Below are 23,789 nucleotides of genomic sequence, written 5' to 3'. Positions count from 1 at the left end.
TTTATATTTTAGCATTGAATACATAATAATTTTATTATTTAGTTTTTGGTGGATATATTCGGAAAAAGGAAAAACTGTGCCAACTTGGCCTTTGCCGACTGGCTTGGCCGCAATTATTCTGAGTAATGATGACGCCACTCATGACACCATCCTCTCCCGACAACACCCTTGACGGTCCTACGAATCCCGGCATTCACGTGGCTGCATAGCACCCGTTCAAATCATAAACATCAATGATATATATTCTGTACCACACACGATCCAATATTTATCCCTTCGTAGTTTTCAACATATTTCACATCCTTCTCTCTCTATCTTGAAACGTTTTAGTTACAAAACGAACACATCAAAAGAACTAAAAAAGCCCTAGAAACAGGACAATCTTTTGATCTCTTACTCGTTTTCTGATTACCTAATTTATTACTCGTTACTAAACATTTATCAAGCAAGATGATTAATTTTGAGGCAACGGAGCTGAGGTTAGGGCTGCCGGGTGAGAATCACGGAGGAGGCATGGCTGCGAAAAACAACGGCAAAAGAGGATTCTCTGAGACCGTTGATCTCAAATTGAATCTTTCTTCTACGGCTATGGATTCAGTTTCTGAACTTGATTTAGTGAATATGAAGGAGAAGGTCGTAAAACCACCGGCCAAGTAAGAAACTAAATTTCTGTCCCTATTTCTATTAATATTTACTTTATATATATTGTCAACTCTTTACTTATAAGTAGATGTCTTAAATGTATTGAGATATTATATAATATTTGTGGATAGACTCGATAAAATTAGATTATGCGATCCGGTCATGGTTTGGCTTATAGGCTTTAACACGTTGAATGAATAAGTTAACTAGAGTAACATTATGCAAAAAAATCTCATAAGGTTGTGATTTTTCATTTGTTTCCTTTAGTTTTGCTCCATGTTTTCAATTAGCTTTACGAAGATTATTTACATTTTTTATTTATAAATAACCTTACGTAGCTAGGATGATGAGTGCATGTTTAGGTTTTTGGTCGGGAGGAATTAAGAAAAATACAAAACATAAGGAATCTTTACTTTATATATTGGAGAAAAAGATAAAAATTAAATTAATATTTGGATAATTACAGCCACCCAACGTCCAAGACGTCTGAAGCAACTAGATGATTCACAAATCTTGATATAAAATACATTGAATAATATGTTTGAAATTAACAATTTAGTATATTTACGGAATTTCAGGGCACAAGTTGTGGGATGGCCACCGGTACGATCTTTCCGGAAGAACGTCATGTCAGGCCCAAAGCCAACCACCGGAGATGCTGTCCAAGCAACTGAAAAGACTTCCGGCAGCTACGGAGCCACCTCCTCTGCCTCCATTAGTGCTACCGCAGCTTACGTGAAGGTTAGCATGGACGGTGCACCGTACCTAAGAAAAATTGATTTGAAACTCTACAAAGCTTACCAAGATCTCTCCGATGCATTAAGCAAAATGTTCAGCTCTTTTACCATAGGTAAACATTAAAAAAGAAAAATATAATGTATTATAATATGTCTATTAAAAATATATAATAATATGCTTATTAAAAACTTAAACTCTATATTTAATATATTCTAAACTCTTTTACAGGCAGCTATGGACCGCAAGGAATGAAAGATATTGTGAATGAGGGTAAATTGATCGATCTTTTGAACGGATCAGATTATGTTCCAACTTATGAAGATAAAGATGGAGACTGGATGCTTGTAGGAGACGTACCGTGGGAGTGAGTATCAATTAATTTACATAGTTTATTTATTTTTGTTGCAGCTATAGAACAAATATTTATTTACGTTTCATTTGGATTTTTTTTAGGATGTTTGTTGATTCATGCAAACGCATAAGAATTATGAAGGGATCAGAAGCAATCGGACTTGGTTAGTATTCTTAATCCAAAGTTTACTGTATATATACCATAAAATTTTGTGCGCTTGTTTGTTAATCTAGTTTGATTGATTGCAGCTCCAAGGGCTTTGGAAAAGTGCAAGAACAGAAGATGAGAGCTCTTGGTGACATTTTAAGATTTCCCTAAAAAGGAAGAAAGACCGGTTCGAACCGGTTGGATGTCTGAAACAGATAAAGCCAAACCGGCTCGAAACTACAGTTCTGAGCAGGGAGTTTGTGTATAGTATCATAAATAATATTTTTTGGTATTCGAATAAATAATAATATTGTTGTGGTGTATTACATTTTATAAAATAAACCCTTTTTGTTACATGCATTATATATACATATATAAATATGTATATCTTATTAGCTTGCGTCTATGTTTTGAACAACTTTTTTGTTTTTACGCATTTGTATTTGTCTATATGGTAAGTATCCATTACTTAAGACATCTTAATGTGTTACTTTGACGTGACAAATTATCATTCACGTTTAGTGTATTTCATTATTTGCCTTTGTCGCACACTCGCACTGTAAACTCATTATATCATTTTGGACCATATTGTACTCCCTTTAAATGATCGTAAAACTAACAAGTACTCCATATAATAGTTTCTCCACTTAATGTTCTTGCCATTTCTTCGTGAAACATTTATGAAAAGATTTTAAATAGATCAAGGTAATGTGTGATAGTGGAACGGGCCAGAGCATGTGGACAATGTAGAGTTGTTGGGGAACAATATTTGTAATGAATTACACATAAAATAAACAATGTCTTTAATATATGCATGCTCCATTATTGATGCTTACTCTGTCATCCATTGCCTCAAACAAACAATAGGTGACAACTTTGATTTTTGTTTATAATTTAGTCATCTATTTTCTTGATAAATTTGATCTTAATTACTATGGATTAGTACACCAAGAACATGCATTAACTTGTTTTAAAATTTATAAATTGAAACCAAATCCGACCACAAACAAAACTTTGTTCCTGAAGTTTTTTTTTTTGAAGTTTTTAGCACATTTAAGTAAGAAATAGACAACTCCATAAGGAGAAGACCAAATCACCAAGGTAAGAAGCAAACCAAAACTTCATACACATACTAAAATAAATAGACACATCTCTCAGAATATCTTATGATTTTTCTGTAATCTTGTCCTTGCCATGAAACTTCCTTCCAGCATCTACAGCTTCTCTGTAGAACAAAGAGAAAAAAAACATCAGTTATAAACCGATACAAACCGGTTAAAAAAACCAAACATCATGAGGGTTTTCAAAACAAACCTGAAAGCATCAATAAGCTCTTTGCTTTCAGGGCTTAGCAACACTCCCTCATAAAAAGCATTGGCTGCTTCATCAAACCTCTGGAGATTCATAGATAACTCAGTGAACTATACTCTTTCAACGTTAAAAAAAAAATCAAAGGCTTTTTAAATTACCTGTAGCAAACGAAGAGCAGCGCCTTCTCTGAAACAAGCTTTAGGCCAATCAGGTTTTAGTTCTCTGCAGGCCTTAGCATCAGATAAGGCATGCTCAGCTTGTCCTAACCGCAACCAGCAGATGCTTCGGTTTGAGAACAACGTATGATCCGTAGGGTCAAAATCAATAGCCTTGATTCAAAGAAAACATCACAAAAATGCACTTTAAAATAAATGACTCAGAAAAATAGTTTTTAGTTGTTGAATGAATACTTGTGTGTAGGCGTCAATAGCCATCTGGTAATCCTTTCTATGGAAAGCATCTTGTCCTCTTGCTTTGGCTTCTGCTGCTTTAGCCTTTGCTTCTGGTGAGACCTCAGGAAGGTCTTTCTTGATGATCCCACTCTCTCCAGATTTGGCCTTGTCTGAGTTATTCTCCTCTTGGGCTTTGTTTGATTCCATGTGAGCAAGAACTCCATCTACTGTCCACTCCGAAACAGATTCAGGTTTTGTTGTCAAGGGGAAGAGAGTCTCAACAATCTTCCTGTTCTCTCTCAAAGCTGCAACTTCTAATGCCCTATTGCCTTCCTCGTCTTTCTGATTAGGATCAGCTCCAGCTTTGAGTAAACAGTTGATTAACTCAAGATCTCCAATATCAGCAGCAATGTGCAACGGAGTTGCACCACCAGCAAACACATTGGCCTTGGCACCTGCCTGTAATTAACAAAATAAGAACCAAGCTTGATCTCTAAGATGTATAACAAGACTACAAATAATAAACATCTCAAACCTTGACCAAAAGCTCTAAGCATGCCACAGAACCAGCTGCCACTGCAGATAACAGTGGCGTGACATTATCTTCTGTCTCAGCGTTTGGCTGCAAAATCATTATAAGAAAACAAATTTTAATGTTCATTGGAAACTACAGATTTGATGGAATTAAACTAAATATATTAGTGTTAAAAAAATCGGCCTAGGTGCCCGCCTAAACAATAATCCTCTATAAGACGCCTAACCACCACCTAGCCATTTTTAGAACATTGAAAAATATATATACACAAGAGTTTACATTGGCATTGTGCTCTAACAAGACTTCCACCGCATCTTTCTGGTCATGGCCAGCAGCCCATATTAACGGCGTGCCAGACTCGCTTTGAGAATCAACTGGTACACCTCTAGAAAGCAGTTCCTTAACCAACTCAATGTTCCCTAGTGATAAGCAAACACAGCACTTGGTGACCTGAGAAAGTAGAAGGAAAAATGAACAATGTAGTAATCAACAAACCAACCTGTTCCAGCAGCATGATGCAATGCAGTAGCTCCTAGCTCACTTGCGATGTTAGGATCAGCACCGTGGTCTAAAAGATACTTAGCCGTATCAATCTGTCCTTGCCTCGCAGCATGAACAAGTGGAGTATCCCCAGCTTCATCTTTTGTGTTGGCGTCGAGTTTCAGCTCTTCCAAGAGATATCTGCATATCTCAGTTTGTCCTTCCCTTGCGGCGAAGTGAAGCGCGCCACGTTTGTTTGCGTCTTTGACACTCTCCACAGTTTGCTTTAGTCCTTTGCCTTCATCTAGCTGATTAGCAACATCTGCTTGGAGAAGGAAGGTATATCAGAGATAAAGAGATGCAATGTAATAACATAAGGGTATGTTGATTGATTAACGAAACTCACTCTTGAGGAACTCAAGGTTTCCAGTAATAGCTGCATTTAGAAACTGCTGAACTTTCTCCCTCGCTGAAAGTAACAATCCAAAGAACAAGAAGTTAGAGATTCAAAACTAACAATTTGTAAACTCTTCAATACCCCAAAACAGAGCCAATTTAAAAAAAAAAGTGAGCTTTATTAATCAGATTAATTCAAGTAAAGAGAAGTATCAAAACCCATCAAGGAATCTAGATGCATTCATAGAAAAGAGGTTGATGCATCTTTCTCACACATAAGGAAGAGAGCCAAAACAGAGCAAATTAAAAAAGTGAACTTTATTCATCAGCTCAATTCAACTAAAGAGAAGTATCAAAACCCATCAAGGAATCTCTATGCATTCAAAGGAAAGAGATTGATATATCTTTCTAATACATAGAAGAAGGCAGAGGAGGAGCTAAAACAGAGCAAATTAAAAAAGTGAACTTTATTCATCAGATCAATTCAACTAAAGAGAAGTATCAAAACCCATCAAGGAATCTCTATGCATTCAATGAGAAGAGATTGATACATCTTTCTAACACATAGAAGAGAGCCAAAACAGAGCCAATTAAAAAATAGAACTTTATTCATCAGATCAATTCAACTAAAGAGAAGTATGACAACCCATAAAGGAATCTCTACGCATTCAAAGGAAAGAGATTGATTCATCTTTGTATAGAAGCAGGAAGAGAGCAGACCTGCAAGAGCAGTAGAAGCATCAGGAGCAGCCATGGCAGACAACTAATAAGCTTGTTTCTCTGACGAGTTAGTGAAACTTTGTAGTGACTTTGTTGTGTCGGAGTTAGTTCCGGGTCGGCGAAACGAGAGTTCGTGTCTGATTATCAGGAATCTGAAGAAGCTAGTAGGCTTTTCTAGGTTTTAAAGAAGATTCGAGAGGTGTTTTTTTATCTTCCAATAAATTTGAATGTTATACCCTCACATTATATTAATTATTACAAAACATACCCAAATAGTATTATTTGTACTAAATACCCCCTGAGTGCTTGTTTTGTACTAAATACACCAATCTCTTTTCGTATCCTCTGAACGTTCAACGTTAGATGCATAATTAGCTCCAAATATCGAATTTTGGACTCCGAGAGAAAGCAACGTTACAATTGTATATTCCACTGGGCATGAGTTATAAGAGGAATTTTGTTTCTTTATATAAATGTATGCAGCAATATGTATATACAAGGTTGATAGCTACTCCTCACTAATCGTAGAAGCACTAGCAGTCCGATCGGGCCTCTGCATGGCGGCAACAATGAAGCTCTCAAAGCTATGGGTTTGCTCCGACAGCTCAACGCTCATGGGAGCAATCAACGACAAACATCAGTCGAAGAAAATTGTAGGTATTGTCAAAGATATTTTTAATTTTATCATTTTTTTCATATTTCTCGCAAGAACAATGAAAAAGCAGATTCTTTGGCTAAACAAGATCTTAGAGATTCCTCTGTGTAATTCTCCCCTCCCCCCCCTAAATAATATAGTATCCCATTTATGCATATACATTTAGCAGGTACACAAGAGGTAGGAGGAGGAAGATGAGGATGCTCACATTCAATCATTCTCCATTTTTGTTGACCTCCTCCTAGAGTGTAAACTTGATGCTCCTCTGACACAACTTGTGAACGTCTTTGATGACCTCCTTGATGACCTCCTAGTACCGTCATGCACAAGACTTTATATAGATCATTCATTGGATCATACCCTAAAAAGGATAATACACCTCTTCTAATAGTTTTGACTCTAGGTAACGTTAAGAGCTGGCCCGTGCTAGGGTTTGCAATCACCACTTTAGAATCCATTTGACGGCAGATCAAGCCGCGGATGGGTGGAGAAAAAGCATACACATGCATACGGTGTTGAGTTATGTTTAACCTATGACGATGATCATTAGAAGATGGATCAACCTGGGAGCAGGTTTGTAAGAACTGCTCTCTCACGTGCATGCGGAAGATTGTGAAGAGAAGACGCGTCCGAGTCGAGGATCGAGACATGTACAGGTTGATAAAATCTTTGCGGCGGATTATGGATAGCCATTTTTTTGAAACCAAGACTAGGCTGGCTACAGATTTGGTCGGAATTTTCATGAGAATCTCTACGATCAGATTGAGAGGAATGATTGAAAACGGATCTTTTTCATCTTCTTTCATCGTAAGACATTGTTGATTGGTCCCGGTCTCCTTCCTCCTCGTTTTTTTCATGGTTCTATCTTTGACGAGAACAAAAATGAAGCCCTGGTATATATCTTTGTACATAGTTAGGAGATTTGCAAATACAACCCTCAATTTTCACGGCCAATCTAATTCCCTCCTTTGTATTCAAGTACTGCTTTACAATGTGGTGTTTAATATATGGGAAATTGCAAGGTGAGCCTCTTTTTACAAAAATTAATAGAAAAGTTTTTTTTTGGTGCAATGAAAATCTTTACGACAAAATAAAATAAAATTGGACGTTAAAATGGCCTGAAGAAGGTGAGTCTCAAGAGGAAAAAACTGAATTCCCTTTAATCAAGAATGGTCTTGTATGCTAGATTAAGTTTTCATCACAACGCTTTTACGTATTGACTTTTACAGTTCAAGTAGAACGGCTACTCACAAAAAACTAGAACGATCTTGTATACTAGATTATAGAGGAACAAAAACCAAACTGTATATTTATGAAAAGACTGAATAAACTGTTTTAACAAATGTCACAATTACAGTAATAAGGATCATTAACATGTCTTTCACAGAACCATATAACTCTCTGCATGATCGAAAAAGACTTGGATAGTATCATCAGAGTAATGTACAATATCATCAATCACAATTTTTCTGAATTCCCCCACCTCCGGATTGTAACAAAGAAAAAAAAACGGGTTAGGGGTTGTAATCGGTGTTAATATCATCTCCCCATTACCAAGTATACCCCTGAATGCGAACTTATATGACATTCCAAATCTATCTGCCAGAGGAGGCATCACGACAACAGCTTTTGACCATATTTCTTTGTTGACATCTTCCAGAACCCATAGGTCAACTGGTCCGAAACATTGTAGAGTCGCTATGGTTATCTTTCCAGCGTGATTCACCAGCTCACCACATTGTTGAAGCGTATCATCTTCGGGTAGCTTAGTCACATTAAAGTGTTCACAACTCAGATCAAAGCTCATTAGAGAACTTTTTTCTTTGTAAGAAGCTAAATAATACATAACCCCATCTCTGCATATCCCTTGACATCCAGAATAATGACGATGTGGATACTTACACTCGATCATTCTCCATTTTTGTTTAGCTCCTACAGTGATCACTTGATGCTCCTCCGACATAGCATCACAAGGTGCAACACCACGAGATATGTTACTACGTTTAGATACCACCGTCATGCACAACACTTTGTACACATCATTAACTGGATCATATCCAAAAACAGATAATATGTTTTTCTTAATCGTTTTGACTCTAGGTAAAAATACGAACTGACCCGTGCTAGGGTTTCCGACCTTCACCTTGGTACCGTTCCGACCGCAGATCAAGCCGCGAACAGGTGGAGTAAATTCATACGTTAGATACGGTCCATACGGATCCAGTTTACAACTAACCTTGTCATGATTAGAAGACAACGGATACTCTTGAGAGATGGAGTGAAAGCGCTGCATCTTCACGTACTCGCGGCCACCGTGCACTGAGACAAGATGACGCGGCTGAGTTGAAGATTGAGTCATGTACAACTCGGTGAACTTTTTGTCGAGGATTATCGATGACAAGTGTTTAGAAGCGAAATGGAGCCTGGCTATGGATCCCGGCGGCAGTTTCCTGAGAATCACTACAGCCCTGTTCGTTTAGTTGCCGCAGGTTTCGGCGGCAGCGGCAGCGTCAATGAGGACAGTTGTTGTTCGTTTCGCAGACGCTGACGCTGCCGCTGCCGCATATCATATCGCGACCGCAGGTTTTATCGGCGTCAGCCGCAGGACGCAGCGTTCGGACGCTGCCGCTGCCGCCGGTTCCTGCGTCAACGAAACGAACAAGAGTTGACGCAGAATGTTGACGCTGCCGCTGCCGCCGGTACCTGCGGCAACCAAACGAACAGCCCTTACGTTCATGTCATTTGGAAGCTTCTTAAACGGATCGTTTACATTCCTTTCGTCTGGTTTCTCAGACCTCTTGACCCTTTTCATGACTCTTTTCAACTCCGCCTCTCACTGTTTGATTCTTTTGGCTCTTAACCCTAATATCTTTCTTTAACCTAGATATATCTTTTATATATACTCTTAGATCTCTGGGCCGAGATCCAAATAATTTTCTAAAGGCCGAAGTTGACTAGTAATTCGAATTTCTAAATGAACCAAGTAAAAGTTTTGGATATTTATGGGCCGAGACCCAAATAATTCTGTAAAGATCAAAACCGACTAGTAATTAGAACAAGTTTTTTTCAATGAGGTAAGTTATAAAGTTTTATTTCACATAGTTAATCAAATGATAATTTAGTTTCTAATAGAAATGAATTATCTACAACCAACGAATGTATGTCTTATCCCAAATTCTTCTTTAACCATTAGACTACCAAACGTCCATATAACTTTGAACTCAATACCAATTCCTGATGTGTTAATATTTAATAGATCTGTAAATAAAACATCATATTTGAAAATTTAACAGGAAAATACCCCTTGCTTATTATGTGAATGGAAATTCTGAAGCCATCTTCAGTGGCAGTATGTAATTGAGTTTATAGTGATTAAATAACTGAAAAAATGTAAAAGTAGAGAGTTAGGAGATTTGCAAATAAAACCCTCACTTTTAACAGCTCGACCAAAAAAAGATGTTAGAACAAATGGGAACAACGCAAGGTTAAAGGTCACCAAAATGATTATAAATTCTTAGTTGTTATCGGACTGACTCGTCAAAGCTATCATTCCACTGTAATTACAAAACTCTTTTACAAGTCGGACATCTTCATGTAACATTCTGTTTCATTTTCAAATATTCAATTAACTCATTCTTTAAGAAACGAAAGCTCCAAATAAAAGCACAAAATATTGTTTTTATTCAAATGTAAAGTAAATAAGAAAATCAAATGTAAAACAGCCAAGTCCAACACATGATCAAAATGAAAGGCAACATCAAAAGGATTCACTTACATTTGACAGAACATAGGACTCTCTACATGATCAAAATATACTTCGCGAGAAGCATCGGGTTCTTCAAGTTCTTCAACCACAACTTTCTTGGCAATGTTTTCCTTGAGATTGTAACTGATGAAATATAACGGGTTAATGGGAAGGGTCCAAGGTGAAAATATAAGCTCGCCAGTACTAAGTGTACCCCTGAATCTGTATCCATGATGAATGTCTATTAAATCTATCCAAGAAGGAACAACAATTGAAACTTTTGACCATTCTTGTTTATTGGCATCTTCTAGAATCCATAAGTGAACTTCACCGTTACGGGTAGGCCAACTCGTTATAGCTACCTTTCCAGTGTAGTTCACTACACATGGGATATCCTCAGGTAACTTAATGGCATTAAACTCTTCAGATATCAGATCGAAGCTTATCAAGGATGCTTCGTTTTTTTATCCAAGCATAATAATACAATTATCCCATTTATGCATATCCCTTTAGTAATAGCACAAGGATGAGGAAGATGAGGATGCTTACATTCAATCATTCTCCATTTTCGTTGGGCTCCTAGAGTGTATACTTGATGCTCCTCCGACACAACTTTTGATCCACGTCTTTGACGACCTTGTAGTATCGTCATGCATAACACTTTGTATACATCATTCACTGGATCATACCCAAAAAAGGATATTATACCTCTTCTTGTAGTTTTGACTCTAGGTAACGTTAAGAACTGGCCCGTGCTAGGGTTTGAAATTATCACTTTCAAATCCATTAGACGGCAGAACAAGCCGCGGATTGGTGGAGAAAAAGCAGCCACATGGTCCTTGTGTGGAGTTATGTTTAACCTATGACGATCAGAAGATGGATCAACCTGAGAGCAGGTTTGTAAGAACTGCTCTTCCACGTTAGTGCCGAAGACTGCTAAAAGAATCCGTGGTGAAGATCGAGCCAGGTACAGGTTGATAAAATCTTTGCTGCGTATTAGGGATAACCATTTTTTTGAAACGAAGACAAGACTGGCTACAGATTTGGTCGGAACTTTCAGGAGAATCTCTACGATCAGATCTAGTGGAATAATCGAAAACGGATCGTTTTCATCTTCTTTCTTCGTTAGACATTGCTGATTGATCTCGATCGTCTTCTTCCTCCTAGCTCTTTTCATGGTTCGATGATTCTATCTTTTGACCAAAACAAAACGAAACCCTAATATATATCTTCACGGCCATTCCAAATTTCCAATTTTCCCCTTTAATTTGTACTAGAGCCTAGAGGTGATTCGCACGCCTGTGCTGGATTAATTTATTTTTTTTACAAATTGTTTAATGACATTTTAAATATATAAATATCGGTTATTTAGATATTTTTAGGTTCTTACGAATTTAACCGGACTCGGAAAAATCTGATTCGAACCCCTTCTGGATATTTAAAATATGCGAACGAAGTTTAATTTCAAATCTAAAAAATCAATATGATATGTATCCGAACGTGTATCTATCTGAATGCATATATCTAAATGATTATGTACACGAAAAAAAATTTGTTAACCAGTTGAAATCTTGTCATTAATAGAACAATTTCATTAAGTGTGAAATTGACGTCGAATTATTATGCTAAATATAATTAATGAACTAGTTTAGAAAAATAAAAAAATGTAAAAATGTAATAAAATACTTAAAATATGTAGTTTTGTATTTTTATAGTAAATGATGTCGAATTATTTGGAAAAGATAAAAAATGAAGTGATCAAATTAAAAAAAAATAAGATGTAAAAAATTAATTTTAAATAGGTAATTATTATTTTGTACTTCTGTTTTAATATAATAAACTAGATTTTGACCCGCGCTTTTAAAGCGCGGGATTATTTTTTGGTTGGAAATAATAATGTAATAATTTATAAACTGGATATCCATTCTTGTTAAACTTGTGTACATTATTTATTTTAATTTTTTGTGTGTTAAATTTTTGGATTTTGAAGAAAACTATATTTTGTGATTAGACATTAATTTCTTATTCAATATTTTAAAATATATGAAAAATAATCATGAGAAGTGTAATTTTTAGCTTTGTTAAGTGTTAATTTTTGACCCCAAACTCGCGGTCGAACCGATAAACCCGGTAATCTACGGTGAAATCGATAAACCCGATTACTCGTATATAATCCGGTTCAGATTTAATGAACAAATCCGTTAATTAAAAACTCGATAAAACTTGGTAAAAACCGAAAAACTCGTCATTAACCTGTGATTCAACACGTGTTGACCCGGTAAAACCCCCAAAAAAATCTAAAAATATTTCTAAAAAGCTAAAAAGACTTCTCATATATTTTGAATATTATAGAAAATTAAATAAATTATTTGTAAAACGTTAGAAATGGATTTGATATTAATCTTCATTATTATCCACCGATCTGTTATTATAGAATTTTCGATAAATAAGAATGAGTAATATTTCCTTTATGTGATCCGATCATCCGAGTGTATATAGAAAATAGAAGTTTTTGAACAAACTAATATTTATTGTATAAAATGAATATAGGAAAATGAAGATATTATATATATATATATATATATTTTTTTTGTAAAGTAACAACTTTAAGAATTTGCTTGATCGAGGGTCAAATGGATCATATATTAGTTGGCAACCCTGATTATGATATATATTAGTTGCTATATACAATATAACCTCTATAAGTTAATATTCGATAAATTAATAATCTCTATAAATTAATAAATTTTGCTGGTCCCAACTTGGGTCGGTTCAAAATTTGATACAAATCGATAAAATAATAATATAATAATTTTTAAGTAAATCCTATGTAAATATAAAGTCCCTTTAAAAATATAAATTAATAATTTATGTGTATACATATTTTATATAAGTAAGAACTTATTATTATATTGTTTATTTTATGTTCACAATGGAATTATCTTTATATTTTCTTAACACTTAATATTTTTTGGTGAAATTTAGTAATATTATATCTAAAACCACATTTAAGTTATATACAATATGTGTTCAAAAAAAAGTTATACAATATATATTATATACACAATATAATATAATAAATTAATATAAATGTCAAATTTTTAAAAAATAACAATTAATGTCTTTACACTAAAATCAAATATTATTCTTATCTTATAAATATACCTTAAAATAAAAAAAAATCTAAATAAAGAACCTTCCGTAAATTAATATTTCTATAAATTAATAAAATTTTAAATTCTCAACATTATTAATGAATAGAGGTTCTACTGTATTCGGTTAGATTTACAAACCGAATTTTTGTTTTCACAGCATATATAGGAAATAGAAGATTTGGAACAAACTAAACATAAACTAAACATAACTGAATAAAAAAAATATATGAAACAAAGGATATTATAGATATTTTTGTTCAAAAAATAAATTCTTGGAATAGTTTTATAGATAGTTTTGTTCAAAAAGAAAAGGTTTTATAGATAGCTAAGTTTTGGAATATTTGTTAACATGGTTAATATTTTTTTAGTCTAAAAAGGGATTGGGTAGCTATCTTTTTATTATAGATCGATATGTTGTTTAAATTAATTATTATATTTAATAAATAAAACCAAATCGTGGAATAATTTTATAGATAAGTTATTTTGTAATATTTGTTAACATGGTTTATATTTGGAGTCTAAGTAGGGACTGGGTAGTTATAGATTCATATTTTGTTTTGATTACAAAAAAAAAAGATCCATATATTGTTCAAATTATTTATTGATATTTTATTATGTCTATAAAAAGGAATAAAGTTTTGCAATATCCTATCATAATGTAAAAATAACAATACGATGTAAGATAACTATTTAGTAAAATATATGGTAAATGATCGGAATATTTTTCTGGGTTTAGTGTCTCATTATGCTTTCCCGTGCTTGGTAGATAATGGTAAAAGTACATATTTGTTCGATCCAGAACATCTTATGGGAAGAAATAATTTTTAGTTCATGAACGTTAGTTTTCAATTTATGTCTACTAAATTATTCGTATATTCTATGATTGGATCAAGTTGTTGAATATTGAATGTCGAAAATCACCATCAGCCCCCACAGTTAAACCAAAGAACTGATTATCAAAGTATCTCGAACCCTGTGAATAGAAACCTCAAGCAAAACTCCGTAAAAGTACCTTTGAGTAATGGAGGAGGAAGTTTATCGCGGAACTATGCGAACCTTCTTGAAACCTCCTTTGATTTACCAGAACACGACCTCAAGCAAAACGTCATCTTCATCTTCGTTAAACACTCAGAAATACTCGGTCAAAAAAAAATATGCCTCATCACCTTTATAGTATATTAGAAATCATCCTTGAAAATTGAAATCTAAATCTGCCGTGATCTCTTGTAACAGATTGCTAAACTCATGGATAGCTTTTAGTTATGCCAAATTAACGTGTTCCTTTATTAATATTGGTATAAATAAAAAGAATTAGGAAAATACTAAATTTAATTAAAAGCATATGTTTAGATAAAGTGAGTGGCAGTATATTGTAATTATTTTCAAAACAGGAAGGCACCTCAAAAAAGGGTCTTCTGTTTTAATAGTATTGATTCAAGTATTTCTTTGCAATATGGTGTTTAATATTTGGGAATTTGCTAGGTAAACTTCTTAGAAAAAACAAATTAACAGAAAAGTCGCTTCTGTGTGGAATTAAAATCTTCTCGGCTAACAATAAAGTTGGATGCTAAACTGGCCTGAAGAAGGTGAGTCTCAAGTGGAAACTGAATTCACTTTAATCAAAAACGATCTTGTAAGCTAGAGTAAGTTTTCATTACAACAACTGATGATGATATGAAGATCTGTCAAAATATAAATTAAAAAAGAAAACCGAAGCTTGTTAGCTCCACACAAAACCAAAACTTTCATACTTGCGTGTGTATATATATATATATATATAAAATCCACAAGCATATACAAAGTAATTGACGAAAAGACTGAATACATTGTTTTATCAGATGTCACAATTACAGTAATAATAAGGATCATTCACATACCTTTCACAGAACTATACAACTCTTTACATGATCGAAAAAGACTTGGATAGTATCAGAGTCATCTCCAATTCCATTAATCACAATGTCTCTGACTTTGTTATCCTTGGGATCGTAACAAATAACAAAGAACGGTTATGGGGTGCGATCGGTGTGAATATCATCTCCCCAGTACCAAGTATATCTGTCACAGGAGGAACCACAACCGAAGCTTGTTACAAAAATCAAAGCTTATTCTAATCAAGTCATACTTGCATTTGAATATTCCATAAGCATAGCCATTGATGAAAATTAAAGACGTAAATAAATTTGTTAAATCAGTTCCAATGATACTATCCGACGGAACTAAAATGAAACTTGGAAAAGAGAGAAAGTTAAGAAGGCAACACCAAAAGAACTAGCAATAACTCCCTTTCACAGAAACATGACTCTCGACATGATCAAATGGTTTGAATAAGATATCTCAATTCCAATAATAAGGAAAAGTTTTAAACTATATACGAACTACTATATGGAACTTAGATAAAACTTAATGATCTCTCCAATGGAAACTGATACTGTAATCAGCTTTGCAAAGCTTACCTACATCAATGTGTTTTGCTTCTTCATCAAGTAACAAAACTCAAAAGGCAACCAAAATGATAAAGAAGCCAATACAAAACTCTTTATCACACACAATAACTAAAAAAAAAGCCAAACCGAAGTTTGTTAGCTCCACACAAAACAAAAACTTAAGTAACTCATACAATTACATATATAATCCACAAGCATATCCAAAGTAATTGACGAAAAGACTGAATACATTGTTTTATCACAATTACAGTAATAATGATTAACATACCTTTCACAGAATCATACAACTCTCTACATGATCGAAAAATACTTGGATAGTATCAGAGTCATCTCCAATTCCATTAATCGCAATTTCTCTGACCTTTTTGTCCTTGGGATCGTAACAAATAAAAAAGAAAGGGTTACGGGATAAAAGCGGTGCGAATATCATCTCCCCAGTACGAAGTATACCCCAGAACCTGAACAGGATCGTATGCAACCATCCAAGTAAATCTGAGACAGGAGGAATCACAGCAGCAACTTTTGTCCATACTTCTTTGTTGGCATCTTCCAGAACCCATAGGTCAAGGTTGCTGTTATATGCATGACTTGATATGGTTATCTTTCCAGTGTGATTCGTCAGAGAACCATACTGTTGAAGCATCTGATCCTCAGGTAGCTTAGTAACATTAAAGTCTTCAGAACTCAGATCAAAGCTCATTAGAGATCGTTTTTGTTTGTAAGACGCTAAATAATACATAACCCCATCCCTGCATATCCCTTGATGTCCAGAATAATGACGATGTGGATGCTTACACTCGACCATTCTCCATTTTTGTTTAGCTCCTACAGTGATCACCTGATGCTCCTCCGACATAATATCCTCCCATGGCACAACATCACCACCACCACGAGACATGTTACTACGTTTAGTTACCACCGTCATGCACAACACTTTGTACACATCATTAACTGGATCATATCCAAAAACAGATAATATTTCTTGCCTCCTTGTTTTGACTTTAGGTAACGATACGAACTGACCCGTGCTAGGGTTTCCGACAATCATCTTGGTACCCTTCCGACCGCAGATCAAGCCGCGAACAGGTGGAGTAAATTCATACGGTAGATTCGGATCTAGTTTATAGCTAACCTTGTCATGGTTCGAAAACGACGCATGGTCTTGAGACAAGGAGTGAAAGCCCTGCATCTGCATGTTGCTGCCGCCACGGTGTACTGAGATAAGATGACGCGGCTGAGTCGAAGATCGAGTCATGTACAACTTGGTGAACTCTTTGTCAAGGATTATCGATGACAAGTGTTTAGAAGCGAAACGGAGCCTGGCTATGGATCTCGGCGGCATTTTCATGAGAATCTCTACGTTCAGGTCATTAGGAAGCTTCTTAAACGGATCCTTTACATTCCTTTCGTCTCGTTTCTTAGACCTCTTGACCCTTTTCATCATTGTTTTCAACTCCGCCTCTCACTGTTTGATTCTTTTGACTCTTAAATCTAATGTCTTTTTTTCTTAAACCTAGATATGAATTTTTTATATACTTGTAGATGTCTGGGCCAAGATCCAGCCGACTAAGAATTCTAACTTGTTTTTCTAAATGAGACAAGCAAAGTTTCGAAATAGTATGGGCCGAAACCCAAGTAATTCTCTAAAAGTCGAAACCGACTAGTAATTCAAACTTGTTTTTTTAAATGAGTCAAACAAAGTTAAAAGGTATGACCGAGACCCAACTATTTCTCTAAAGGTCCAAATCGACTAGAAATTTGAATATGCTTTTCTTTATTAGGTAACTAAAGTTTAATTTTGTATGACTAATCAAATGGAATTTAGTTTTAAACAGAAATGAAATCTAGAATCAACGAATATGTATTTTATCCTAAATTCTTTTTTTACTACTATGCTACCACTATTTATGTGTCTACAACACCAAATCCTTGATGTGTTAATATTTTATAGATTTGTAAATTATAAACATAATATTTTGAAATGTAACAAAAAATACTCTTTCTATATTATTTGAATGAAAATACCCTTAAACCATTTTAGTGTCAGTATATAATAAAGTTTCTAGAGATTAAATAATTGAAAATGTAAAAATATAAAGAAATGAGAAATGGTATCTCTCCTATAAGAAACTTTCCTCATTTGCCAATGGTTTAATATTTTATTGGTTGTTGTTTTTTTGAGAAAATGATTTAAGAAAATCGGATAGGTTTTGAGCGATAATAATGCTCTTATGAGTAATGACAATTGTATAAAAGAGTATACAACTGAAAAAAAAATTGTTATTTCTTTGTTTTATTGCAGAAAACTTTCATATAACCCGACAAATTAAGTTGCATTTTTTTTTTTGAACTGGCATTAAGTTGCTTGTTTCTATTGTCTGTTTCACGTAGCATCTCAAACCGGTCATTGTTGACCCACGAACGAAGAATGTAAATGGGAAGCTGAATATCTCTGGCTTCTTAATCAAGTAAGAGTGGACATAGCTGATATGCATTAGCTTCTTCAGATCCTTAATTCCACTGGTGTTAAACCAGGAAAGTGTCCAGCATATAACTGCAAGCAAGAGGACGTAATATATCATGTAAACTTATTGCAAATTCTTGTTCAGAGTTTTTGAAGAACTCTGCAAATTAAAATAGAAGAATGACAAAAATTAAAAGGAAATTTCGATTGAGGAAATTTTTTGTTTTAGAAAATTTTTAATAAATATAATGATTAAAATACTTTTCAAAAAATCCGTTTTCCTTTTCTACTAAATTTTCTTATATCTAAAAAGGGAAATACCCTACCAAATATTCTAATAAATGGAAAATTTCCTCCCATTTCCCTTATATATTCAAAACAATTGGGGTATAAATTAAGAAGGAACTCTGAGACCAGAAGAAGAGCGAAGGCAATTATGAGTTCTATGAAAGCTTCTTTGCTTCTATACTTTCTATTTTTTCTCCATCTCCAGCACTACTTTTTTCAAGCCACCTCACGATCTACTACACGTTTAGCCACCGCTGATCCAAGCCATGTCAATCTTCCGGTCCAGTCAGTTGAGTCGAAACATGACGGTAACGCTTTTGCTGACAAAGCAGCGGAACTAGCTGTCGTTGTTAAGAAAGGAGGTGGCGGAGGTGGACACGGCGGAGGTGGCGGAGGTGGCGGAGGTGGACGTGGCGGAGGTGGACGTGGAGGTGGACGCAGCTCTGGTGGAGGAGGACGAGGAGTGTATCCAGGTTTTGGAGTAGGTGGTGGACGCAGCTCTGGTGGAGGAGGACGAGGAGTGTATCCAGGTTTTGGAGTAGGTGGTGGATTTCATCACCATGGTGGTAACCGTTCAAGCGGCGACCGGAAAAGTGTTAGCGTTCTACTTGGTTTATCGACTTTACTCGGTTTAGTTTTGGGTTTTTAGGGTTTCTTTGTTTGATATTACCGGTTTAGGTTAAATGTTTGATGCTGGTATTTATTTCTACTGGTTTGCTCTTTGGGTTTATTAGAATTTTGTTCGGAGCTAGTTGTTTTAAAATCATTGATTTAAGAAAGAGAAAAAGACTAGAATAGCACTAAACCAAGTTTTTGTTCCCAAAGTAGCACTCAAGGCTCAAAGTCACAAAAATAGGTTTCATTAAAAAGGTAATGTACACTTATACCCCTAGGGTTAATTAATCCAAACTTTAGGGTTTAGAGTTAAGGGGTGGGGTTTTGGAATTAGGGTTTAAAATTTTATAAATAATAAATAATAAAATAAAAAATAAAAATTTTAAAAACAGTTTCAAAAAGTATTTTTAAATTATAAAAATAAAATCTGAAAAAAATAAAAAAAAATTTGAAATTTTTTTTTTTTTTTAAAAATTATAAAAATTTCGAATCTGAAAACATATAATCTGAAACTATAAAAAAAAATTTTATTTTTTTTTATTTTTATTTTTATTTTATTTTTATTTTTATTTATTTTAGTTTGTTTATTTAATTTTAAACCAAGGGTATTATAGATATTTTACCCTTTAATGAATGTCATTTTTGTGACTTTCTCCTTCTAGTGCTATTTTTGAGACATAAACTTCAAAAGGTGCTATTATTTACAATTGCCCTTTAAGAAAAGGCATAATAAGATCTTAACTAAGATTTTTCTCAACCTCTTTCAATCCGTAAATACTTTGGGTTGATTAATACAACAACACTCGTTATATACAAATTTCAACATAAGGAGTTCTTCAACAACCAACATAAAAAGTTTTACGTTACTACTAAAACTGAGAAAGACGATTACATTGTGAACCAAGGATATACCGGAAATAACCCAAAAAAAAAAACAAACAAAGAGTCTTTGTTTCTAAATTTTAAAGTCTCTCCGGTGACATCTATCAAAGTTAGTTTGAGAGTGAACGCAAGAAAGCATCAATCATCAAGCCTCACTCACAAGCTTCTTCCAAGGACTCGTTTACTGGTTTTAATCCAGTTTTACCATTGCTAGATCTCGAACAAGGGCTTTCGTGGACAGCATTAATCAGTGTTCTTGTTTCTTGGGATCATTTTTGTTCTGAACTGCTCCTGCGCTGTGTCGTCCGGTTAATGGCTGTCTCTCTTCACGAGACAAAGAGCTGACTGCGACGCTGAAGCTTTTTCTCCAAGAAAGGATGAGTTTTGGCCGAGTCAAAGGAAGCTAGAAAGATACTTGGAACATAAGCTACCTTGTCACATCATACTTTTTTTCCCTCGTTACTCTGTTTAAAATTTTAAAAGACGTAGGACCCACGTCACAACTCAAAAGAAACCTTTTATCCTTTCGCAGCAAAATTCTTACAGATAATTCATAAAACAATAGACAAAATTGGTCGGATTGTCCAACAAATAGCCTTCGAAAAAGTTAACCACCAACGAGAGATTGACATGTGTACTGTAATATACAAACACACTATGGATGTTCAGACACGAATTAATGTGAGTGAATAACAAAACCGTGAACACTCAATAATATGATTTGATTCCAATTTGTAAAGTCAAATTTAGATCGGAGATCTTGTAATAATTTCTATAAAATATAACGCAAACCCACTTATATTGGCATATTTCAGGCCCACGCTAAGTTTTGTAATGTAAAAGGCCCAACAGGTAAATACCTCAACAATGATCGAGGGTAATCTCGTCATTTAAAGTTTCGAAGGGAGACGAACCAATCCGTCTTTCGCTCTTACTCGGTCAACAAACCACTCGAAGACGAACACGTGTCACATTGTGGTTGGCTTCACGATGAGCGCATCGGGTGCTATATAAATGCCGTTAAGGCCTCATAACGGTTTTCTAATTTCCCGCTAGAAAGAGAAGAGAAGTGAAAGAAGAAGATGGCGATGGAAGTAGCAACACCGGCTTTTGCACCGATCACATCACCGGAGATAAACATCGTCCTCGCTGCGACGGCGAAGAAGGCTTCCGTTGAGACTCACAAGAAGAACAGGATCCAAGTCTCCAACACGAAGAAACCTTTGTTCTTCTACGTTAATCTCGCCAAGGTTGTTTTTTGTTGATTCGTGTTTGTTAGTATTCCAAAGAGAACAATTGTGTTTTTGATTCTTTATTCGGCTGATGCAGAGGTACATTCAGCAACACAACGAGGTCGAGCTCTCTGCGCTTGGAATGGGTAATTAATTACATCCTTAATCTTCTTTAAAAGCTTGTTGATGGTGTGTGTATTTACTTTTAACTGTTTGTTTTTGTAAATAGCAATAACTACCGTGGTAACAATCTCTGAGATCTTGAAGAACAATGGATTGGCTACAGAGAAGAGTAAGTTTAAAGTCTCTCTCTCTCTCTCTCTCTCTCTCTCTCTTTCATGATAAAAAAAAAACTTTCGTCTGATTCAAGAATGTGTTTTCATGTTTGTTCAGAAGTGTTGACATCGACAGTGGGAATGAAAGACGAGACTAAAGGAAAGATGGTTCAGAAGGCAAAGGCAAGTCTTTTCTTTCTTTACCATCTAACGTCATGATTCTTATTTTACATCTCTTTGTATTTATGTGTTACGCAGATTGAGATTGTGTTGGGAAAGTCAGCCAAGTTTGACTCTTTGGTGCCGCCTGTGACCAACGGCAAGACTCCTGAGGAGGTAGCCAAAGCAGAGACGGAGGCGGCTGTTGAAGTACAAGAAGCTGCAGCCACCGAGGCATAAGACTGATCTGGCTCAGAAACACAAGAAAGATCGTTCCATCTTTTTAATGTTTTGTTGTTTTTGTTTCACTTGTGACATATCGAACATAATACTCTAGATATGTAAATAATAAGTACATTGACGGTTTAACTGTGTTTCGTGACAAGCAGTCATACAGATAAAAACAATATATCTACAAATATATTGAGTTTTTGGTAAATACTTTATATACTGAAGCCTATAAACTTTAGTGTTGTTTTAAGATTTCTACCATGTTCTACATTTGTATTAATGTATGATAAACTCTTTTTCATGGTAAATAAGCATCGTTTAATTGTTTTTATCAATTAATTTAGTAAAACTTCATAATACTCCCTAAATCGATGAATTAACCACTATAAAATTATGATTTTCTTGATAAACGGAGACGAAAAAGGCTCCAAACCTCTTTGAACATCATCACATGTTAGTGCATGATGAAACTAGGCATTAAAACAATATTGTCATATTTTTTGATTTTTTTTCAAAATCTATGGGCTAACCCCTACAAATATCTTGAGTTTTTGGTAAATACTTTATATACTGAAGCCTATAATCTTTAGTGTTGTTTTAAAATTTCTACCATATTGTAAATTTGTATTAATGTATGCTAAACTTCTTTTCATGGTAAATGAGCATCGTTCAATTTTTTTTATCAATTAATTTAATAAAACTTCATAATACTCTATAAATCGATGGAGTAACCACTATAAAATTATTATTTTCTTGATAAACGGAGACGGCAAAGGCTCCAAACCTCTTTGAACATCATCATATGTTAGTGAACGATGCAACTAGGCATTAAAACAATATTGTCATGTTTTTTGAAATTTTCTCAAAATCTATAGGCTAACCCCTACAAATATATTGAGTTTTTAGTAAATACTTTATATACTGAAGCGTATAATCTTTAGTGTTCTTTTAAAATTTCTACCATATTGTACATTTGTATTAATGTATGCTAAACTCTTTTTCATGGTAAATGAGCATCGTTCAATTGTTTTTATAAAATTAATATAGTAAAACTTCATAATATCCCTAAATCGATGGAATAACCACTATATAATTATTATTTTCTTGATAAACGGAGACGACAAAGACTCCAAACCTCTTTGAACATCATCATATGTTAGTGCATGATACAACTAGGCATTAAAACAATATTGTCATATTTTTTGAAATTTTCTCAAAATCTATGGGCTAACCCCTACAAATATATTGAGTTTTTGGTAAATACTTTATATACTGAAACCTATAATCTTTAGTGTTGTTTAAAAATTTCTACCATATTTTACATTTGTATTAATGTATGCTAAACTCTTTTTCATGGTAAATGAGCATTGTTCAATTTTTTTTATCAACTAATTTAGTAAAACTTCATAATACTCTCTAAATCTATGGAATAACCACTATAAAATTATGATTTTCTTTATAAACTGAGACGACAAAGGGTCCAAACCTCTTCGAACATCATCATATGTTAGTGCAGGATGCAACTAGGCATTAAAACAATATTGTCATATTTTTTGAAATTTTCTCAAAATCTATGGGCTTACCCCTACGAAAATATTGAGTTTTTGGTAAATACTTTATATACTGAAGCCTATAATCTTTCGTGTTGTTTTAAAATTTCTACTTTATTGTAAATTTGTATTAATGTATGCTAAACTCCTTTTCATGGTAAATGAGCATCGTTCAATTTTTTTTATCAATTAATTTAGTAAAACTTCATAATACTCCCTAAATCGATGGAATAACCACTATAAATTTAATATTTTCTTGATAAACGGAGAGGACAAAGACTCCAAACTTCTTTGAACATCATCATATGTTAGTGCAGGATGCAACTAAGCATTAAAACAATATTGTCATATTTTTTGAAATTTTCTCAAAATCTATGG

General features: G+C 34.3%; 7 protein-coding genes and 1 pseudogene across 7 annotated transcripts; 3 read left to right on the top strand and 5 right to left on the bottom strand.

The window, feature by feature from the left end:
• Positions 1-252: 252 nt before the first annotated feature.
• On the top strand, positions 253-2,465 carry LOC111212783 (auxin-responsive protein IAA16-like). Its single transcript, XM_022714378.2, has 5 exons — positions 253-653; positions 1,221-1,492; positions 1,609-1,744; positions 1,834-1,895; positions 1,981-2,465. Exons 1-5 carry the CDS (start codon positions 451-453, stop codon positions 2,016-2,018), a joined length of 711 nt encoding a protein of 236 aa, XP_022570099.2. The 5' UTR covers positions 253-450; the 3' UTR covers positions 2,019-2,465.
• Positions 2,466-2,835: 370 nt separating this feature from the next.
• On the bottom strand, positions 2,836-5,899 carry LOC106433437 (putative ankyrin repeat protein RF_0381). The gene is made up of 9 exons (XM_013874271.3): positions 5,714-5,899; positions 5,004-5,066; positions 4,617-4,919; positions 4,397-4,536; positions 4,118-4,204; positions 3,601-4,041; positions 3,349-3,519; positions 3,194-3,273; positions 2,836-3,104 (listed from the first exon to the last, which is right to left on the bottom strand). Exons 1-9 carry the CDS (start codon positions 5,745-5,747, stop codon positions 3,044-3,046), a joined length of 1,380 nt encoding a protein of 459 aa, XP_013729725.2. The 5' UTR covers positions 5,748-5,899; the 3' UTR covers positions 2,836-3,043.
• Positions 5,900-6,137: 238 nt separating this feature from the next.
• Positions 6,138-7,446, bottom strand: LOC111212781 (F-box/kelch-repeat protein At3g04660-like). The gene has a single exon (XM_022714377.2). The coding sequence runs from the start codon at positions 7,277-7,279 to the stop codon at positions 6,407-6,409; it is 873 nt and encodes a 290-aa protein (XP_022570098.2). The 5' UTR covers positions 7,280-7,446; the 3' UTR covers positions 6,138-6,406.
• Positions 7,447-7,656: 210 nt separating this feature from the next.
• Positions 7,657-8,727, bottom strand: LOC125580839 (annotated as a pseudogene).
• Positions 8,728-10,085: 1,358 nt separating this feature from the next.
• LOC106449186 (F-box/kelch-repeat protein At3g04660-like) lies at positions 10,086-11,654 on the bottom strand. The gene is given in 3 exon segments (XM_048746079.1): positions 10,086-10,577; positions 10,579-10,599; positions 10,601-11,654. Coding segments are annotated over 3 exon segments (1,149 nt in total). The 5' UTR covers positions 11,291-11,654; the 3' UTR covers positions 10,086-10,139.
• Positions 11,655-15,899: 4,245 nt separating this feature from the next.
• Positions 15,900-17,943, bottom strand: LOC106349399 (F-box/kelch-repeat protein At3g04660-like). Its single transcript, XM_013789357.3, has one exon. The coding sequence runs from the start codon at positions 17,157-17,159 to the stop codon at positions 15,987-15,989; it is 1,173 nt and encodes a 390-aa protein (XP_013644811.2). The 5' UTR covers positions 17,160-17,943; the 3' UTR covers positions 15,900-15,986.
• A 672-nt stretch (positions 17,944-18,615) lies between these two features.
• On the top strand, positions 18,616-19,116 carry LOC106447899 (glycine-rich cell wall structural protein 1). The gene has a single exon (XM_013889849.2). The coding sequence runs from the start codon at positions 18,616-18,618 to the stop codon at positions 19,114-19,116; it is 501 nt and encodes a 166-aa protein (XP_013745303.2).
• Positions 19,117-20,998: 1,882 nt separating this feature from the next.
• Positions 20,999-22,031, top strand: LOC106449187 (uncharacterized protein At2g34160-like). Its single transcript, XM_048746077.1, has 5 exons — positions 20,999-21,214; positions 21,294-21,342; positions 21,426-21,488; positions 21,590-21,654; positions 21,730-22,031. Exons 1-5 carry the CDS (start codon positions 21,047-21,049, stop codon positions 21,868-21,870), a joined length of 486 nt encoding a protein of 161 aa, XP_048602034.1. The 5' UTR covers positions 20,999-21,046; the 3' UTR covers positions 21,871-22,031.
• Positions 22,032-23,789: the final 1,758 nt, after the last annotated feature.

Source organism: Brassica napus, chromosome C1 (assembly GCF_020379485.1).
Source record: "Brassica napus cultivar Da-Ae chromosome C1, Da-Ae, whole genome shotgun sequence".
In the NCBI taxonomy this organism is placed as follows: Eukaryota; Viridiplantae; Streptophyta; class Magnoliopsida; order Brassicales; family Brassicaceae; genus Brassica; species Brassica napus.
Note: the sequence above shows the minus strand (reverse complement) of the source record. Positions and strands in the feature narration are given on the sequence as shown.

What these genes read in the sequence shown, in the direction of transcription:
- LOC111212781 (XM_022714377.2), bottom strand. Translation starts at nt 7,279, where the DNA reads ATGTACAAAGATATATACCAGGGCTTCATTTTTGTTCTCGTCAAAGAT.
- LOC111212783 (XM_022714378.2), top strand. Translation starts at nt 451, where the DNA reads ATGATTAATTTTGAGGCAACGGAGCTGAGGTTAGGGCTGCCGGGTGAG. An exon ending in GTCGTAAAACCACCGGCCAA is followed by an intron (nt 654 to 1,220) that starts GTAAGAAACTAA and finishes ACGGAATTTCAG; the next exon opens with GGCACAAGTTGTGGGATGGC. An exon ending in GTTCAGCTCTTTTACCATAG is followed by an intron (nt 1,493 to 1,608) that starts GTAAACATTAAA and finishes ACTCTTTTACAG; the next exon opens with GCAGCTATGGACCGCAAGGA.
- LOC106349399 (XM_013789357.3), bottom strand. Translation starts at nt 17,159, where the DNA reads ATGATGAAAAGGGTCAAGAGGTCTAAGAAACGAGACGAAAGGAATGTA.
- LOC106449187 (XM_048746077.1), top strand. Translation starts at nt 21,047, where the DNA reads ATGGCGATGGAAGTAGCAACACCGGCTTTTGCACCGATCACATCACCG. An exon ending in TCTACGTTAATCTCGCCAAG is followed by an intron (nt 21,215 to 21,293) that starts GTTGTTTTTTGT and finishes CGGCTGATGCAG; the next exon opens with AGGTACATTCAGCAACACAA. An exon ending in TGGATTGGCTACAGAGAAGA is followed by an intron (nt 21,489 to 21,589) that starts GTAAGTTTAAAG and finishes ATGTTTGTTCAG; the next exon opens with AAGTGTTGACATCGACAGTG.
- LOC106433437 (XM_013874271.3), bottom strand. Translation starts at nt 5,747, where the DNA reads ATGGCTGCTCCTGATGCTTCTACTGCTCTTGCAG. An exon ending in TGCTTCTACTGCTCTTGCAG is followed by an intron (nt 5,067 to 5,713) that starts GTCTGCTCTCTT and finishes TGTTACTTTCAG; the next exon opens with CGAGGGAGAAAGTTCAGCAG. An exon ending in AAACCTTGAGTTCCTCAAGA is followed by an intron (nt 4,920 to 5,003) that starts GTGAGTTTCGTT and finishes TTCTCCAAGCAG; the next exon opens with ATGTTGCTAATCAGCTAGAT.
- LOC106447899 (XM_013889849.2), top strand. Translation starts at nt 18,616, where the DNA reads ATGAGTTCTATGAAAGCTTCTTTGCTTCTATACTTTCTATTTTTTCTC.